General features: G+C 38.5%; 2 protein-coding genes across 3 annotated transcripts in view; both read left to right on the top strand.

The window, feature by feature from the left end:
* PUR7 (purin 7) overlaps positions 1 to 20861 on the top strand; it is a 201257-nt gene that overhangs the window by 122700 nt on the left and 57696 nt on the right. For both annotated transcript variants that reach the window (XM_089804169.1, XM_089804168.1), the window contains exon 7: positions 2601 to 2690. In XM_089804169.1, coding sequence (XP_089660295.1) covers positions 2601 to 2690 — 90 coding nt within the window. The remainder of the gene's footprint in view (positions 1 to 2600; positions 2691 to 20861) is intronic.
* On the top strand, positions 17551 to 19434 carry LOC149533379 (uncharacterized). Its single transcript, XM_089804167.1, has 5 exons — positions 17551 to 17776; positions 17911 to 18063; positions 18202 to 18602; positions 18757 to 19156; positions 19275 to 19434. The coding sequence occupies exons 1-5, from the start codon at positions 17563 to 17565 to the stop codon at positions 19316 to 19318; spliced, it is 1212 nt and encodes a 403-aa protein (XP_089660293.1). The 5' UTR covers positions 17551 to 17562; the 3' UTR covers positions 19319 to 19434.

The following is a 20861-nucleotide window of genomic DNA, read 5'->3' as shown; positions in this document are numbered from 1 at the left end:
CATATCAAAATACATCTTACACTCCTGTTATAAATAACCCATCAAAGGAAAATTTTGAAGGTGCACAAGTGCTGACACGACAACAAACATCCATGTCCAAAAATATAGATGGAACCGAGATATGCACAAATTAATGAGGATCCCAAACACAAAATATTATTATTTCATATTACTTAGTAACAGGGACATCATAGGGATGTTAGCGAAGACCATGTTGCGCTTATCCAACTCTTTGAAGCTCCTCCTCCTGGTAGAACTTATTTTGCCTCTGTATAGGTTTTGTGGAGACCAAACAATGCGCCGACCAGACGAAATCATCATGTCTAAAAAGATTGCCTCCATCCATTGTGTCGATATTTCCTTCGAGCAACCAATCTTCATTCCCCCCTAGAACAATCTTTTTGCCATCCACCTCGAAGGAGAACTCTATCTTTTTGAAACTCTATGTGTACTCGTCCAAAGCTTCTATCCATTGAATGCCTAGTATGACCTCCATGTCATCTGGATCTACTATAAAGAAGTCATTTGTTATTGTGTGGTTCCTTATGGTATTGCTCAATTATAGAACTAGATGGGTACAAGACATAAGGATTCTTTCCGCAACCTTCACTTCAAAGCCTTAGTGTGCCTCCATACGCAAAGTCCTTTGATTCACAAGTGATGAGTTGGTGAAGTTAAGTGTGGCCTCACTATGTCTGCTTTTTGAACCCATGGCCGTTTGGATATTGATCCTGATCCACCAAAGGATGACAAGTTTACGTGCCTATCTTTTGTTTGAGGCATCATTATAATAGCCATGACTGTTGCTGCTTGAATATCTCATACATAGATAAGCATAATCCTTGAATGATATGCCTCCTTCAAGATTCACGTTCCTCTAGCCTTGCATTGGTTGCTCCTGCATTTCTTGAAATTGGGCTCTCATTCCCTTTGAGATGATTGGACTCTCAGTAGGAAAGTCAACATTGACGGTTGAGAATGTGAATGAGGATTTGCTCTCCTTGTCACCGAGTTATTGTTGTTCCCATTTTGTTCTCCTTTTGTTTTTCCTTTGGCTAATTTCATGTCTCCTCCATGAGTAATTGACGTTCTTCTCCTCTAATTAGGGTGTCATTGAGATGGGCTTGACTTTTGGTGAGATCTCTTAATGGTGCCATGACTGCCTCAATAGGATCATGTGGCCCCCCCATCTTATCAACAAAGCAGTGTTTCGTTCTTCTTTTGGTGAATAATTTCATCCACCACTCGACATGCTGGCAGAACCACTGGCTCTGATACCACTGTAATGTCCCAAATCACTGTGAATCAATTCTCCTTAATGCCAAATGCTCCTTTAGAGGCCTAACAATAGGTTTCTATGGTGATATGACAGATCAGGATATTGGCTGATCAAAAAACTCACGGGTGTATGGTAGGATCTCTCCACTCAGTGGTGATTTTCCAGTAGGGATTTAATTCCAAATCAGTATAACTTAACCAGAGAAGGACGACAGAGGAAAAGGGAAAAAGAAAATTGATGATGGATAGAGTGATCATCATAACCAGAACCATAATGATGACAATGAATAGTGGATTAATGACTCTTTTTGAAGTTTTAAACTATATTATGAGGCACTTGACAGTTTTATTGGTTAAAACTGCTTTTATTTTTTTGGTTTTTGGATGTGTTCAGCCTGGTTGGGTGTTGTCACTGTGACCATTTAGATCACTAATTATATACAGACTATCTATATTTATAATCAATTTTCAATTAAAAAACGTAATTAGAGAGACAAAAAAAGGGAACACGATATAAAAAAGAGGAAAAAATTGATAGGAGTAAAATGAGAGAAGGTAAAGAAAGACATGCCTATTGGAATTGGCCACTCCATATTCACCTTGATGCTCCATGTGCATTGTGTGCGGCTCTAAAATCATTGAATACAATTTACTATTTGGTGTTCTCCATTTTTTTTGTGTGTTGCTTCTCTAAATTCACTTGTATGCTTCTTGTGTTTGATTTTCCCGTGCACTTTGTGCTGCATGTTTGTTATATGTATTTTAGTACTAGGTATAAATTAGTTTTTATAAATCTTGTGTAGTTTTGGTTGAGCAAGTCTCTGTAGCAGGACTTGCCAATCTAACCTAAGGCTCCGAGTCTGCTACAATTGCTGTCTCTATAAAAAAGGCAGCCAGGCCTTGTTAAGGCCTGCTTAACTTGGAACTCATTGGTCTGACCTGTTTTTCTGCAAGTCTGTTAAAGTAAATTTTGCATTTTTGATTCGCCCACTTCATTCAGGTCATTTTGATTTATTATTATTTACTTATAGTGTTTTTCTGAGATTGCATTTAAAACAATATGGTTCCCATATTCTATGCACGTCTATCTACTCTCTTATGTCATACTCAACTGAGGTCTGAGATTAGACGAATGAAGACTTTACACTTGCCAATATTAACATTGAGAAAATTATGTTAAAATATTGAATCGGTTAGGATTATAATTTACTATGAATGTGATTTTTAACCTTTCCTTTTTTCATTTGGCTCCTTTAATTATTTTTGAATGCAAATGTTGCTCGTCTGTTGTTAAATATTAAATTTTATTTATTCAATGACAGAATGTGGCATCCAAGCATGGCCTTTTACTTGTGGACACTAAGTATGAGTTTGGCAAGGCAGCTAATGGTTCAATTCTTTTAATTGACGAGGTTAGTTTTTGCTCTTACTGATGATCAAAATAATCCCACCTGTTCTCATTGAAATACTTTCTGTTTGCCTGACTTGATTACGAGGGAAATAGATGATACAAATAGTTTTCTTCTTAAAATAAGCAGAGATGGATAGTTATATTTCTATAATTTTTCAATGCTGTTTGGTGGCATTTAAATAAAACTAATTTACTGTATGCAATTTGATTTCTTATGGTTGAAACTTCTTTAGTGTAGTTAAATTTTGAAAAAAGCTGGCAGCCTGATATGTTAAAGCATGACAATTTCTATCATCAATGTTTTCTTTTCCTTGCTTCCTTTTCTTTTTATATAGATGAAAGCAATAAGCTAAATGGGTAATTGCAGCTTCTTTTTGATATGTATAGATATACATGATCTCTAATACCTAAGTTAGACTTGGCTCTGTAGACACCTAAATCTGATTACATCAATAAGTAATCATATTTAGTCATCTCCTAAGACATTATTGGTTAAATATTTACTATTTAATTAATTTATCGTCATCCCCTAGTTAATTAATTAATTTAATTAACAATAGTCCAATTGATAAAATCAAATGATAACTCAAAATCAATTTATCAATTAAATTCCTATTCCTCTATTAAATTGGATAAATCATCAAATCTATTCAATTTAATTCCATACTCTTATTTTATTGAATAAAACATTTAATAAAATATCTAAAATCCTAAAAGCCTTCATAAACCCTATCCTAACCCTTAATCCAACCCATTCACCCATACTAACCTCACTTAGCCACCTAACCCACCCATCCCATCAAAGCCAAATCACTCATCCCCTAACCCCCCTTCTAAGCTAATCCTAATCCTCTTCTAATCATGTGCACAATCATAAACATGGGCTAAGACTTGCTAACCCAAGCCAAAGTCAACAAATATCTTCTCCCCTCACCCTCCAACATTTATGACTCTTACACCTCTCCCATCCTCACTCATGAATCTTACATACTCAACCACCCTCATCAAGTCTTTGACCAACGCTTATCCTATCCTCTCACACTCATCCTCCTTGTGGCACGTGTCACCTCCCTATTGGTGCTAAACAAGCACAATCCATGTGCTCCCTTTTGAGTGCATCTTGACCCTCCCTCACCATCTCATCATCTTGACATCTTGGCCCTCCATTTCTCCAACCCTTGGCCTATAAATTGAACCCTCTCCTTTCACTAAAATCATCCACTTTTTCATGCAAAGTTATAATGCTATTTTGAGAGCTTAGAAACTACCAAAATACCATTATAATGCTGAAATACCTCCATGACTCCCTTGTTTGAAACCCTCACCCATGCACACACTTGGTAAAAACCCCCATCCATTGGAAGCTTGAGCACAAAGTGAGCATACATCCCCTCCCATCAGGGACATAGCTTCGTCATCATGAGAAGCATTTGAGGAGTTTACCATTCTTGGTCTACTTTCCTCAATTATGTCTTCTTTGGTCTTATCATAAGTGTTTTCCATGTTTAGTATGGTTAAAGCTTTCATTTAATAGTTAGTTTTCAATTTGCACTACTAAACTAGGTGATACAGGTTTGGTCTCAGTCTGAACAATTAAAAATCCATGAAATTTAAAGGTTTTTATGGATTTAAAGTTTTTCTCATGCATCATTTAGAAAATTACCATCAACACAGTGATTGAGATTAATAGTAGCACTTTGCACACATACACAACTTTGCATAAAGTATAAATGCGAATTTCTTAAGGAAATTGCTTAAAGTTAAACTAAATAACATAATAGAAATATAGTGTCCCTGTCAAATGTTCACAATTGTAATGATCTGACCCACACAACTACTCTTAACAATCTCTCTACCAAATAAAACCCGTACAAGACTCTGGAGGACAATACGGTGCAATTGGAATTTGGAGTACGGATGCCAATTTAGAACAACACAGACAATATGGAGATCATACAATGTCTGAGTGACTGTACGGTATGATGGGTGGAGATGGGTCGTACACCAAGGATGTGAAGGTGGTACTGCGTGGAGAAGCCCGTACAGTGGGTAGTAGGGTCTGTACTGTAGACAGGCCTTACGAGGAGGAGGCACACTGGTCATATGGAGGAGGGTGAAGGGACACAATGGCCGTACAGTGGATGCCAAACAGGGCCATATGGTGGTTTCTAGAGGGTCATATAGTGAGTGGTGAGCCTTATGGTATAGGTGGCTGTGTGTAATGATGTACGGATGAAATCGAGTGTTGGCAAATGATCAAATCACTTAATACAACCAAGATAAAACTCGAACATGAAATGGAGAGTGAACACAAACATTTAATTAATATTCGCAATATGATGGTGCTTTGATTAGCCAGATCTGAGCAAAGTATTACAAGCGACAACGGAATAGGGTGAGGGTTGAATCCCACTGAAACCACACAAGCTAGATAGGGAAGATCTTTCACTAAAGAAATGGCGAATAATCCAGAACTCCAACAGGAATTCGTAGTACATAGAAATAATCCCAAAAAGCATACCTAAAGACTACCTATAAGCCGTGCTTAGATACCTGTCGAGAAACTTTTCGAAGGTGTACAAAGATAGTTGATGGCGACTCAAACTACAGAAACAAAAATAAAAATTGTTCTGAGATATATTAAATCAATCAACCCAATAAAAATAGTTTGATAAATGATTTATTTTATAAGGGGAACATTACAGTTCTCCCATCCCAAATTTTGCTTGTCCTCAAGCAAATGAAATGACGGGTGCTAGAGAATGTGCTCGCCCTCCCACGTCATGTCATCCAATAGCAAGTGTTTCCAATGCACCAAATATTCCTTCACCGTGTGGTTCCACAGGGTCTTCTCACGTGCTTTGATGATTTCGGCTGGTTCCAATATGAGCTTTCCTTCTTCATTGAGTGGTGGAAGGTTTGTGGCTACTGCGATGTTCTGCTCCATGGCCTTCTTCAGGCATGAAACATGAAAGACGCTATGAATATGGCTTCCCTTCGAAAGTTCCAGTTCGCAAGCAACTTCACCAATGCGACAGACTACGCAATAGGGACCATAATATTTTGGCTTCAATTTTTCTTTTCCCTTTTCCTTCAATGAGGATTGTCGATATGGCTGGAGCCTGAGATAAACCAAGTCCCCTACTTCGAAACTCCTCTCCATTCGGTGTCTGTCGACGTACATCCTTTGTTGATTCTATGCCCTTTGTAAGTTTTCCTTTAGGTATCGTAGGATGTCCTGTCCCTCTTGAAGCTAGTCCCTCACCTTTGGTGCACAACTGTCTCCTAACACTGTGTCAATGAAGGTGAGGGGTTCGTACCCATACAAAGCTTTGAATGGTGGCATCCCGATGGACATGTGATACGTGGTATTGTAACAATATTCTCCTAGGTGTATCCACTTGACCCACGCTTGTTGTGCGGAAACATAGTTTCGAAGGTAACCTTTGAGCCACTTGTTCACAATCCCCGTTTGTCCGTCTATTTGAGGGTGGTAACTAGTACTTGGTGACAATTTTGTCCCTGCCAATTGAAACAGTTCTGTCTAGAAGATACTGATGAATCGCTTATCCCAATCATTGACAATGTTTTGGGGTAACCCGTGTAGATGAAAGACTTTTCTAAAAAATAGATCGACAACTTGTGCGGCCTGAAAATTTGAGGGGATGGCGAAGAAATGTGCGTACTTTGTCAATTTGTCAACCACCATGAAAATACAATCCTTTCCATTCACCTTGGGAAGCCCTATTACAAAATCCATTGAGATACTTTCCCACTTATGTTCTGGAATTGGTAGAGGTTGTAGTAACTTGACAGGTAGAGTATGTTCGGGTTTCTTTTGTTGGCAGACCACACACTCTCTTACATACTGCAACACGTCTCCCTTAAGTCCTTTCCATTTGTAGGGTTCTCCCTTGCAAGTTAGCTTGTCTAGAGGGTATGATAGTTTGGAAAAGTTCTTAATAAACCTTTGATAGTACCCTGTGTCCTAGGAATGATTTCACTTCGGTCACATCTGTCGAGCGTGGCATTTTAAAAATTACTCGAATCTTGTTCGGATCTGTTTTTAATCCTGCCTTGCATATGATGTGTCCCAACAACTTTCCTTGGGGTACCATAAATCTACACTTCTTAGGGTTACGTGCTAGTCGTGCTTGTCTGCATCTTGCCATACATTCCTTGAGTTCAGTCAGTTGCTTGTCCTGTGCACTGAAAATTGACCAATTGTTCAAGAATGTTTTCAAGTTCCTGACTGACATCTTGTTGAAGATGTGTAGGATGATTCTTTGAGACGTTGTCGAGGCGTTGCATAGACCGAACGACATTTTGTTGTAGGTGTACACTTCGTCTTCTACTACGAAGGTTGTTTTGAGCTTATCTTCCTTTGCGATGGATATCTGGTTGTAATCGAAAAATCTATCCATGAATGAATATATTTTGTGCTCTGCAACTTCCTCCAAAATACTGTCAGTAAATGATAACGGAAATGAATCCTTAATTATTATAGCATTGACATAGGGAAAGTCTACACATATCCTAATTTGAGTGGCATCCTCCTTTAGTGATATCACAATTGTGGATACCCATTCACTTGTCTGTACCTGAAAAATAATGCATGCCTCAAGCACCGGGTTAATCTCATTTGTGACTTGTGCAACATAGTTTTTGTTCATGCGGTATGGTCGCTTTCGTAGGGGTATTGCTCCTTGTATCAGTGGGATGTGGTGGACGCACAATTTTGGCGGTACCCCTTTCAGGGCTTTGTATGTCCACACAAAAACATCCTTATACTCCATAAACATCTTAAATGCTGTTGCTTTCAAAACTTAATTCCAGTCATCTCCCACAAATATGTTTTTCGGATTTTCCTCGTCCCCTAAGTTCATCGTCTTCACCATGGGTTCTTCGTATTTAATAGGCTTCTCCTCACTAAATGTGTGCAAGTGTTTCACCTATCTGCGCCTCTCCTTTCACTTCTCTGTATTCCGTTGGAAATTTGTTCTTTTCCTCTCCCTTATTTCCTTCCTCGACCCCTAACATGTGGCAGCTCAGAAAGAGCTCATTGTTCTCCATTTGCTAATGGAGTAGGTTGTTCACTGAATCCAAGGTGTCATCATCGGATCCTCCTTCCAGTTTGAAGATTCCTTTTGTGTTGGGTTCCATTCATTTCTTTCCTTCATCGTCTCTTTCTTCGCCTTTGTAGTTTGACGATGCTGCCTCCTCTCCCACCCTTTGGGTGTGTAGGTCAATTACGACCCTTTGACCTCCTCTTTCTATAGACAGAGTGTTCCTTTTTCAATTGTGTTTTACCTTTGCCTGCACCAAGTAGCCCCTTCTGAGGATGGCGTGGTACCCTTTCCTTTTCAACGAAATGACCACGAAGTCGAGTAAGAAGGGTTGTGTCCCAATCGTTACAGGTTGCGCCACTAATGTTCTAAGAGGTTTGATTCCATGTTGCTCAACTGTGAGCAGTTGGAATGTAGGCGGCCATAGGGTAGGTTGCCCCAACTTCTTCCATGTTACTTCAGGCAATACATTTTGATGTAGAGATAAATGCAACAGAAGCAAACACAATAGGAACCAACACCAACAAGAGATAGATTATAAAATTCTTCTATTTAATTTATCAAATGAACAGTACATACATTAGCTCTTCTTGCAAATTTCTTCTCTTCGTAACTTTGTTTCTAGAAACTTTGCTCTCCAACTTGACCTAAACCTAAACCTAAAACTCTATTTATACTTGCTAAGATAATCTACGAAACCTTCTAGATTATTACAAAATAGGAAAATCAACTTATAGAAAATTCTAGATCAGTATAGAATGGGGAAGAATGACCCCACAATGATCTGTACAAATCCTAAGAAAATTATCTTATCCTAATGACAAAATCAAGATAAATTTCTCAAGTCGGCTCGTGCATAAAACTTGACCTAAATACATAAAACTTGACTTAAATACTTTATATAAAACTTTGACCTAAATACTTTATGTGGGTGCTCTTGCACCAAATCAAGATAAATTTCTCAAGTCGGCTCGTGCATAAAACTTGACCTAAATACATAAAACTTGACTTAAATACTTTATATAAAACTTTGACCTAAATACTTTATGTGGGTGCTCCTGCACCATACTCTTGGGGACAATAGAATCCAAGTCCCTTGGATTGGCCTTCCTCTTTTGTGCCTTGAAATTCTTTGGTATTTGCTGTTTGTACTCTTGACCACTATCCAAATCAACTATCATATGTGCGTAAACCTTTTCCATATTCCGATGGAACTCCTGCAAACCTACCATGAATGGATTAGATGGGACCTCATTGAATATGACTTCACCAATTTGGGTTATTGTAGGAATTGTTGTGTCCTTTGATGTGATGTCTTTATGCTGTAATATCTTCATGCTTGGAGACAAATTCATCACTATTGGAGCCTCCTCTATCCTCTTAGCTTCATCACAAGTCTTCTTCCTTGCTGCTAGTATCCTTTTGATAGGCCAGACCACCTTCTTTCTTAACTTCAAATGCCATTTCTTTGTTGCATTAAGGACCATCACATCCAATTCTTTATGAACTGTTTCATCACAATGCTCATTAACCATTTCAACCTCTTTTCTATATTCAAGAACTTCTGTATCATAAGTTTCATCAAAAACATGTTGTTGCTCACCTTGTATATCTGCTTCACTATGTTCATTTGGTATGTCAACATCGATCTATCCATCTGGTATATCAGCATCAATGTGATTAGGTTGTTCTTTCAACGAACAACTCTTCTCTTCCAATGTCTCAGTATAGGCTTCTATAATCTGAATTGGTTGATGCTCCAAATCTTTATTTTCTTTTTCCATATTTTTCTGCAATTCCTCTTTTAGTTGCACTAAATTTTCTTCGTGCTTTCTCAATTCCTGCATTAGGAATTCCATTCATTCTTGTATCTCTTGATCTATTCTAGCTTCCTCTTCTCTTTTCTTCCTTTTCTCTTCTGCTCTTTTCCTTGCTTCTTTCTACTTCTTATTCTGAAAATCCCAATATGAAACCCATGCATCAAATAGTATCTTCTGATCACGAGATAAATCTCCTCTTGTGACCATTGTCTCCTATCTAGGTTCTCTCCACTCAACCTAGTCTTTTAGCCACTCTACAGGTTCTCTTCCCAACACTTGTCACAACAAACACAAACTCACAATTCACCTTTGCCCAGACTTTTTGCTGAGCTCTGATACCAAAAATGATGCAGAGATAAATGCAACGGAAGCAAACACAATAGGAACCAACACCAGCAAGAGATAGATTATAAAATTCTTCTATTTAATTTATCAAATGAACAGTAGATACATTAGCTCTTCTTGCAGATTTCTTCTCTTCGTAACTTTGTTTCCAGAAACTTTGCTCTCCAACTTGACCTAAACCTAAACCTAAACCTAAAACTCTATTTATACTTGCTAAGATAATTTATGAAACTTTCTAGATTATTACAAAATAGGAAAAACAACTTATAGAAAATCCTAGATCAGTATAGAATGGGGAAGAATGACCCCACAATGATCTGTACAAATCCCAAGAAAATTATCTTATCCTAATGATGAAATCAAGATAAATTTCTCAAGTCGGCTCATGCATAAAACTTGATCTAAATACTTTATATAAAACTTTCACCTAAATACTTTATGTGGGTGCTCCTACACCACATTTACTCTTGACCCTCCATCTACGATGCTATCCGTGAGGATGGTTCCGAGGATACCCATCTCAACTATTGCAAGGTGTCTTCCCGTGTTCAGTGCAAGTAGCATTGGGTCTACTGTGGTCATTGCGCTTCCACCTTGCGTGTCCTTCCTTGGCTCTTCCACCACCTTTGGGGATGGTGTAATGTTCAGCATTGCGGTCCGTAATTGAGGCATTAGAAGGTCATTCAGTTTCATGGAAACCTTAGCTTGCATTACCTGCCGTATGATGCTTTGTTTTGCCTGGTTCCTCCTTGAGGTGCCAACAGTATCCTTTGTTTGCAAATTTTCAGCCTCCATCTCCTTTTCTATTTCTGCTCTCGCTTGTTGCATCCTTTTCTTTTCCTCTTTGGGATCTTGATACGTTGTCTTCTTCACTTGCGTACAAGTGATTGCTAATGTTTCCTCGTCACATCTTTCTATGGTTAATAGGTTCACTTCGGGTTTGGGGCATTTTGAGTTGTCATGGTGTCCAGGACCACACCATCTACACCATTGCAGTGTTGCCTTTGTAGTATAGTCTCTGGCGAAGTTTCCCTAGAGGTTGTACGAACGACATTGTATCGTTGGTCGTCCAGTTAGATTGTATTGTATTTGGCTACAACCCCCATTATTGTTGTTGCCGCCTTGTCCGTGTTGGTTGTTTTTTGGGTACCCTCTTGAATTGAGGTTGCTATGTCATTTGTTCTTGCTCCCAAGGTGGAGACACTTCTTGCGTTAGTAATACTTGTTGTTGTCCCTTTGTTTTCAAATTGAACGGGCATTCGTTGGTGGAATGTTCCGTAATCTGGTAGATATCGAAAAATTGGTTCTTAGGGCAAGAGCCCTTTATGTGGCCCTCCTTGCAATTCATACAACGTAGTTCCCCTTCTCTCATTTGGCCAAGATTCTTTTTCATGTTTTTGAACTCTTTCATCATATGTAGCATATCCTGCTGTAGTGCTTGAAGCTTTTTACTCGATTCCTCATCGCTGCTGCTTTCGGAGGATGAGTCTTTAGAATCCGAAGATGTGTTTTTCTTCTTTTTGCTAGTTTTCTGTTCACTCTTTAAGTCCATCGCGTGGTTATATGCATCAATGTATGATGCTGGAGGTACAATTTTCATCTTTTTCAATAGTGTTGGTCGTAGCCCTTTGATGAACCACCTTTTCTTCAACCCATTCACTGGTTGGCTTTCCATTTTTCCTACTAGTTCCTTTAGCCTTGCATATACGCGAGATGTTTCATTCTTCCCTTGTTTTTGTAATGTCCCCATCTCTTTAGCCTCTCAATAGATTTCTTAGCCTTTTGTCCTTTGAAGGCTAAGTGCAAATAATTAAATTGATTTTTTATAAAGTCATTAAAATACTTTAAAAAATAAATAAAAGAGATGACTTTATATTTAATTAATTTAATATTAGGGAATCTTCGAGAAGCAGAACTTATCTATTGTTGGAAAGGAGGAAGCCTCCAGAATAGTGCGATAAGATAACACTTATGATTCTTCTAGAAGGGGGGGGGGGGGGGGCAGGAATAATATAAATAGAGGAGAGAGCCTCATGGGAAGGCATCCGAATTTGTTATTGACATTTGCCTATGTTTTTGTGGAGCCAAGGCCCTGTAGATAATCAATTTGTCTTTGGGAATGAAAACTCCCAATGATAGCAATTTTGAGGGTGTGAAACATCGCTTGAATTATTGCCGATTGGAGGTGGTATTACAGTCACTTCATTGTGCTGAATTTGTGGCCATGGGCTAGGTGTGAAGAGGAAGAATAAGTAGGGCATTTGCTATAGGAGCTTGTTGCAGGAACATTGTATTATCTTGTCATTAGGGCATAATACTTGGAGATATTGATTGCATTGTCAGTAGAGACTCAAGCGACTTCAAAAACCAGGTTTCTCTTGTTTATTCATGCATATTATATGCTACTACTGTAGGTGTCAGTCTTTATGAGAATTAAGCATTTATTTATATATATATATAATACCGAAGTTTGGATTTGATATTAGTTTGTATTCAGATCTTGTAAAGATGTCTTGGTTGTAGATGCATCTTTTTCTCTTAGTGCAGTAACAGGTGAAAGGAAGGATTATATTCATTGTAAATCTTGTAAGCATTTATTACTAGTAGAAAATTAGGGTAATTTGTGATCAATTTGAGCAAGGCTCATTACAGTGGTATCAAAGCTTTCATCTTGCCATCTTGTGATCAGTCAAACAGCAGATGAGTGAGAGAGATTAGATGTTATAACAGGGAACAATGGAAACAACAATGGCAGAATCTACAGGTTGAAGGGGATACATCCTCAAAAGCATTAAGAGAAAGAGATACGAGCAAAACAGTTCAAAATATGGCAGAAGAAGAAAATAGGGATGCAAGAGCTGAAAGGAAATTTGATACCATGCTTGATATGTTGTCATGCTTATTAGCAAAAATGGATCATCAAGCCACTCAAAATCAGAACACAACCACTCAAAATCAAAATACAGCTGAACATAGTAGAAATAATGAGGGAAGGTCTATACATCATGCTGAAGAAACTAGAGGATCAGCCTCTAGGCCCCCTTTTCCCACCTTTATACCAAGAGAAGAACAACTCCAGCTATTTCTTTTGGAAATGAAGCTAGACAGGCTTACTTGGAGTATACCAATCTTCCTCCTGATATGAGAGAAATGACTATCAACAAACACTTGGTAAGATTTCCATGCTTTACCATGATGGAAGTAACAAATGCACAGCTAGGTCTTGGGTTCAAAAGCTTGATAATTATCTTTCTTTGAGACCAATGCTTGAAGAGGATGCCATAAGATTTGCCACACTACATCTGGAAGGAGCTGCTCATGAGTGGTGGTATCATGGGTTAGTCACTCTTGGACATAACCTTATCACTACATATGAGGAGTTTACTAACAGGCTAATTGAAAGGTTTGATGTCAAAGATCTTGAGGTGACTTTCCGTGAACTAGCACAACTAAAACAACATGGTTCCCTTGACACTTATGTGAATGAATTCCAACAGTTATCGGTCATGGTTCCTAACATCAATGAAAGAAGATTAGTGGTCTTATTCATGGAAGGATTGATGGAGCCATTGAAGGGTTGGTTGAAAGCTTTCGATCCTCCCTCACTACAAGAAGCAATGAAGAAGGCACGAGGCATGGAGTTTGCTGCCCCTACTAGAAAGTTTACATCAAAAGGAACATTTTCCAATCATGACAACAAGAAGTTTCCTAAGAAGGAGGACAAAGCTAAAGATAGGTCTACTTTTCCACTTGACTGTGAGACTCTTAATGATTTGAGGAAGAAGAAACTATGCTTCTATTGTAAGGGACCATATGATATTAACCATGACTGCCCTATGAAACCTAAGGGGAAGTCAAATCGTGCAATGTGGGCACTAATTGAAGATTCTGATTCAGACCAACAATCTGAAATTAATGATTTAGAATCAGAAAAATCAGAACATGATGAAGAACTAGAGGAAGAAGTAAAACTTAAAGAGGTTCGTCTCACAAGTATTCAGCGAGAAGGGTCTTTTAGGATGCGAGGGGTTCTTGCTGGTTAAAATATTATTACTCTTCTTGATACAGGTGCTACACACAATTTCATTGATACTAGGCTTGTTGAGAGGTGTGGTTTACAGACCGAGAAGTTTGAGGGAATTTGAGTTAAGGTTGCTGATGGTTTCACTCTTAGGTGTGACAAAATGATTTCAGAATGGCCCATGCGCTTGAATAATTATGAGTTCAAGGCAGATTTTTATGTGGTGAACATGGGAGACATAGATATGGTTTTGGGAATGACATGGTTACATGACATAGGAATATTCACCCTCAACCTCCATGAGATGGAAATGAGATTTGAGATGGATGGAAAAACTCATGTGTTGAAAGCACTCTGAGACACCAATTGCAAGACTATTTCTCTCAGGAAAATGGAACATCTCTTGCGTCATGACATGGTTGAGTGGGTAGTAGGTTGTGTTTTGAAGCCAACACAGGAAGAACAGCAAAAACCTGTTTATCATCTTGATATACAAGAGTTGAGGATCAAGCATGACAAGGTCTTTACCGAGATTCCACCTGGTAGACCTCTAGATAGAGGGATAGAACAGATCATCGAATTGGAGGAGGGTGCTAAGCCTGTTATAGTCACTCCTTACAGGCACCCTAAGCGGCTTAAAGATGAGATAGAGAAAACTATCAAGGATTTGCTAGCTATGGGGCATATTAGACTGAGTGAGTCACCTTTTGCTTCATCAATAGTATTGGTTAAAAAGAAGGATGGTACTCTAAGGATGTGTATTGATTATAGAATGCTTAACAAGAGAACAATCAAGAACCGCTACTCTATTCCAAGGATTGATGAATTGATTGATGAATTGCATGGTGCCAAGTACTTCTCCAAAATTGATCTGAGATCAGGTTACCACCAAATTCGTGTGAGAGAAGAAGATATTGAGAAGACAGCTTTTCGTTGCCATTGTGGACATTTTGAGTTTGTGGTTATGCCGTTTGGGCTGACCAATGCCCCTGCTACATTCTAGTCTACTATGAATAGAGTATTTCATTCACAGTTGAGGCGATTTGTGTTAGTCTTCTTTGATGATATCTTGGTTTATAGCCAAACATGGGAAGAGCATCTTGCACATCTTGACATAGTTTTTGGGTATTCTTGGTAAGGAATCTCTATATGCAAAGGAATCTAAATGTGACTTGGGCATGACAGAATTATTGTATTTGGGTCACATCATTAGTGCAGAAGGAGTTCGGATGGATCCAGATAAGGTCAAGGTAATTATTGAGTGGCCTACTTCGACGAATCTGACACAACTTAGAGGATTTTTGGGTTTATGTGGATTCTATTGCAGATTTTTCAATGGGTATTCTCGCCATGTAGCACCACTTACAGATTTGACTAAGAAAGGGGCTTTTGTTTGGACTCATCAGGCACATGAATGCTTTGAGATGTTCAAACAACTTATGACTACTTGCCCAGTGCTTGCATTGCCCGATTTTACTAAACCCTTTGAGTTGCAGTGTGACGCTTCAGGTGAGGGGATTGGAGCTGTCCTTATGCAAGACAAACATCCAATTGCATATGAAAGCAGGAAGTTGAGGGGCCCTAAGAGGAGCTACAATATATATGACAAGGAAATGTTGGCCATTATGCATGCATTGGCCAAGTTCAGGCAATACTTAGTGGGCAGTGAGTTCATTGTTAAAACAGACCATAATAGCTTGAGACATTTCCTTGGGCAGCGGGATCTTAATGACCATTAGAAAAAGTGGGAAAGCAAGTTGCAATCTTATGATTTTGACATTTCTTTTGTCAAAGGTGCACAAAATATAGTTGCTGGTGCCTTGTCTCGTCGACCACATTTGAGCTCTATGGCTTAGGTTTCAGAGGATTGGAGTCATTTGATTGTGGCAGAATATGCTAAGGATTCTTGGGCTTCAAGTATTATTGATGGGTCACTACATGATAATAGGTACATGGTGGTGAATGATCTTATCATTTACAAGGGGAGGATTTTCTTGACTCCAGGATCAAAAGTGAAGAACATAGTATTGAGGTCCTTTCATGATTCACCATTGGCAAGCCATCCCGGGTATTTCAAAACCTATCGACAGATTCGGGAGAGGTTCACTTGGAAGGGTCAAAAATTTGATGTTCTACTATATGTTAGAGAATGTGTCATTTGTCAGCAGAACAAACAAAACCATACATATCCTGCTGGTTTATTACAACCAGGGTAACGTGACTCGCGGCGAGTCAGTCAGCCGCGCTGACCTCGCCGAGTCACAATGACTCGTGACTCGCGAGCGGCGAGTCACGAGGAGTGACTCGCGTGACTCGGCCTGCTTGACTTGGCCGCGATGGGCATGAAACCGGGCCATAAAAATATAATTTTTTGCATGTTTTTTTAATGTTTTTTTTAACATATCTCACTCATATAACCCTAAAAGGGCTCCCATAACAGTCTATAGTGAAAAGAAGAAAGAAAGAGAGGTAGAAGAGAAATAGAGGTTTCTTGTTTTGCAACCAGCTGAAAGGAGGAGGAGAAAAGTTTGCATTTGTGACATTGGAGCTTGCATTTAGATCATCAAGGAGTTTATAAGAGCTCTTCTCAACACTTCCCAAAGCATTTGAAAGAGGTAAGACTTGATTGTTTAGATTTTGATGATTTTTTTGTCTATGCTTATGGGTTTTTTGCATGAATTTTTTTTGTTTGTTTATGAGTTTTTTTTTTACTTTAGATCTTCATAAAATGCAATGCTGAAATGGTAATATTTGGTCTAAAATGTCTTATTGCAGCAACCTTTACATTGTTCCTTAATTAAGTCATAATGACTTCTGGAGGTAAAAAACCCAAGCTCTCTAAAGGCAACAAAAAAGATGAGTGTTGGAAGTTCACCATAGAATTTTTGGGTAGAAAGAGAACTCAAACAAAATGCCTATTTTGCAAAACCATTAATAGTGGGGCAATAAATAGATTAAAATACCATATTGCTGGCTTACGTGGTCATGATATTGAGCCTTGTGGAGCTGCATTTGTTGAGGCTTAACGTTTTTGTTATGTAGCCTTGGAAAAATATGAACAAGAAAAAGAATTAAAAAAAATAAAAATTAGAAGAGTAAGCTTTGATTGGTTCTAGTTCCCTTCCATGCTCATCTGCAAATGTTTCTGAGTCAGTAGGCTGTGTTGGAGAAGGTTCTTCCCGTCCCCCCTATCGTCCTAGTGCTTTTGTTGCTCGTGCTTCTTCTACATCTATTCCTGGCACTTCTAGTGATGCCACTGCTGCTGCCCCTTCTAGTAGTGCTGCTCTTCTTCTTCCTAGAGTCAGAAAATCTAGTAAGTTGGACAACTTTTTTGTACCGCGTACCACTCCTGGTGCGCAACCCTCACTTGAGAGCATGGGCTGGAATAGGGAGATACATGAAGCTGGAGTAAGAGCAATTTGCAAGTTTTGATTTTTTTGCGACATTCCATTTATAGCAGCCAGGTACTTCAAGTTTTCAACTTCATTTATATTTGATTGTTTTACGTTTTAAGTTTTAAAATTTATATTCAATTTTATACTTTTAACTTGATGTTGAAAATTTGAAATATGCTAATTAAAATGTTTTTATAAATGTAATAGGACTCCTTGTTGGCAGGGGATGATTGATGCAGTTTCCATCTGTGGTGCAAGGTTCAAAGCCCTCACTGAAGATGAGTTGAGTGGCCCCCTCTTGCTAGATATGGTTGAGGAGATGAAACTTGAGTTGGAGGGCCACAAAAAGATTTGGAGCCAAAAGGGGTGTACCATCATGATAGATGGATGGACAGATAGGAGGTCCAGAACCCTCCTAAATTTTCTTGTTTCTAGCGGAGGTAATTCATCATGCTCTACTTCTTGAAGTCTAAAATTTAATGTATACTATTATTGAATAACGAAAATTTTGTTTTATTGAGTATTGATTCTTGATTCTTGAATGATAATTATTTTGTTTAATTTTCACTTTCAGGATCCACCATGTTTTTGAGGTCCATAGATGCTTCCTCATGTGTGAAAAATGCAAAATTCTTATGTGAGACTATTGAGGAGGTCATAAGGGAGGTGGGGGAAGACAATGTTGTCCAAGTGGTGACAGATAATGCAGCTAATTATGTTGCTGCAGGTAAAATTTGAACTTTTAACTTTCTAAGTTCTACTTCTAAAAAATTTGTTTTAGTTTTTCATTAAATTTTGAAAATTAAAAGTTTTTTAATACATCAAAAATTTTCATTGTTTACTAACTAATTTAAAATTGCTGCAGGAAAACTATTGATGGAGAGACACCCAAAAATCTTTTGGATTCCATGTGCAGCCCATTGCATCGACCTCATGTTAGAGGATATTGACAAGTTTGTATGGGTGAAATCATGTGTTACCAAGGCCAAATTTTTTTGTAAGTTCATCTATAATCATGCCTTGGTCCTCAGCACTATGAGGAAATACACGAAGGGAAAGGAGTTGGCTCGTCCTGGTATCACAAGATTTGCCTCTAACTTTATCATACTAAAATCCTTGCTGAGTTCAAGGTTAGAGTTGAGGTGCATGTTTGTTGGGCCAGAATGGAGTTCCTCCTCCTTTGCGAGCAGCCCTGCAGGGATAGATGCAACAAAATGCATTTATGATGATGATGATTTTTGGGAGCCATGTTCGAAGATTGTGGAGGTAATTTAAAATTTAAATTTTAAATTTTAAAAGCTTAAGTCTTAAAATTTTATAAATTAATTTGTTTGATACATATTTTTGATTTATATTCATTGTGCAACTTTGCAAAGTTTCATCATTCACTAAATTGTTTTTTTGTTTAATTGTTTTGTAGATCATCAAGCCCTTTGTAGCCGTCCTACGAGTTGCTGATGGCGAGAAGCCCTCTATGGGCTACATTTATGAGGGCATGGATAGGGTCAAGGAGACTATTAAAGCCAAATATGTAGGAGTTGAGGAAAACTATGGCCCTATTTGGGACATAATTGATTGGAGATGGCAAAATCAGCTTCATAAGCCCATCCACGCAGTAGCCTATTACCTCAATCCGGCATACCATTTCCTTGATGATTTCAAGGCAGATGAGGAGGTTCTTAGTGGCCTATACACAGTGGTATCGAAGATGTCTCCTAATCCCACAGATATATTGCTTGAGATGGATGCTTATAATAATGCATCAGGGCCCATTTTTTTAAGTCAAATTTGCAAAGAAGGTCGTACAAAATTGCAGCCAGGTAAAGATTGCAGCTTAAGCCTTATACAATCTAGTTTATAAATTTCTAGCTTTAAACTTAAAGTTCAAATTTTGAAATGAGACTAATATTTTTTTGTTTTCCTTTTTTCAAAATTCAGATAGATGGTGGCAAATGTTTGGGCCTTCAACCAAAAACCTTTAGCAAATTGCCATCTGCATTTTGAGCTAGCCAAGTAGCGCTTTTGGATGTGAGTGCAACTGGAGCATGTTTGAGCACATCCACTCGAAGAGGCGTAACAGGTTGTCTGTGCAGAAAATGAATAGTCTAGCCTTTGTGCACTACAACCTACGCATTAGGATCAGGGAGATTTTGGATAGTGACACCTCTACGATTACTCTAGAGGAGGTTGATCCAGAGTTTGATTGGATCACTGAGGCTACTGATCCTGTCTTTGATGATGAGGACCTACAGTGGCTTGACAAGGCAGATAGAGAGGGCCAGGCTGAGGCTGTGGCTATGGCCGCAGAGGACCAGAGAGCTCCAGTTGTTCCTAGTGGCAGCTCACAGAGATTGGCAGAGAGTACAGTTGATCCTAGAGGCACCTCACGAGCTGATGCTATGGCTACTGAGACATCCAGGACCTACCTTAGATGCCTTACTAAGAGGCATTTTGTAGATTATACTGAGCCTGAGCCTGAGGTTGAGGCTGAGGTTGGGGATGAGGATGAGGATGACGATGATGATGAGGATGACGATGAGGACTCCGACTAGGAGCCATAGTTGTAGACTTATAGTCTTGTTTTAACTTTTTGTTTAACAGTTTAACAGTAACTTAATATATGATCAGCATTTGGAACATTTGAATTTGATGATGACTATTGAATCTTGATGTGTTGGATTTCATAATGCATAAATGATAATACATATACATTTTGATGGTTTGCATGGATTTATCTTAGTTTGACTTTAATTACTAGTAATATAGTATTTACTTTTAGCAATTTACCTTTGTAAGTTTGTAAGTTTGTAGTTTGTAGTATTGTACATATGTAATCGATGTTTGACTTTTAAGTTTTAAGTTTTTAACTTTAAGTATGTGGCTGTTGGCATGTGCATTATGATCAAATTATCTTCTATTTAATGATGTTATTGTGTCTTTATGCTTTATTCATTAATGGGTGCATGGAATGTTCTTTAAATCCTAAAAAATCTCAAAATTTCGAGGTTTTTTCACCTTGCCAAGTCACCGCCGAGCCGGGTCATGAGTCAGAGCTGGGTCACGAGTCAAGTTACCCTTGCCGAGTCTGAGTTGAGTCCGAGTCTCGTTACACTGATTACAACCACTTCCAATTCCAAACAAGAAGTGGGAATGTATATTGATGGACTTCATCATAGGGTTGCCAAAAGTGCAAGGCAAGGATTGTGTTTATGTGGTGGTTGATCGCTTGACCAAGTTTGCACATTTTTTCCCAATCACTATTTCATTTTCAGCCACACAGGTTGCTGAACTATTTTTTCATGAGGTGTTTAGATTGCATGGATTACCACGAAACATTGTTAGTGACCAAGACAGTCGGTTTATGAGCAATTTCTAGAAGGAGCTTTTTAGATTGTGTGGGACTGAGCTTTCTTTGAGTACTAGTTACCACCCTCAAACAGATGGACGAACAGAGATAGTCAACAAATGGGTGGAAGGATACCTCATAAATTATATTGCTAGGCAGCAAAAGGGATGGGTTAAGTG

The sequence above is a fragment of the Cupressus sempervirens genome, chromosome 10 (genome assembly GCF_028749045.1).
Source record: "Cupressus sempervirens isolate cs-2001-9-10 chromosome 10, ASM2874904v1, whole genome shotgun sequence".
Classification (NCBI taxonomy): Eukaryota; Viridiplantae; Streptophyta; class Pinopsida; order Cupressales; family Cupressaceae; genus Cupressus; species Cupressus sempervirens.
Note: the sequence above shows the minus strand (reverse complement) of the source record. Positions and strands in the feature narration are given on the sequence as shown.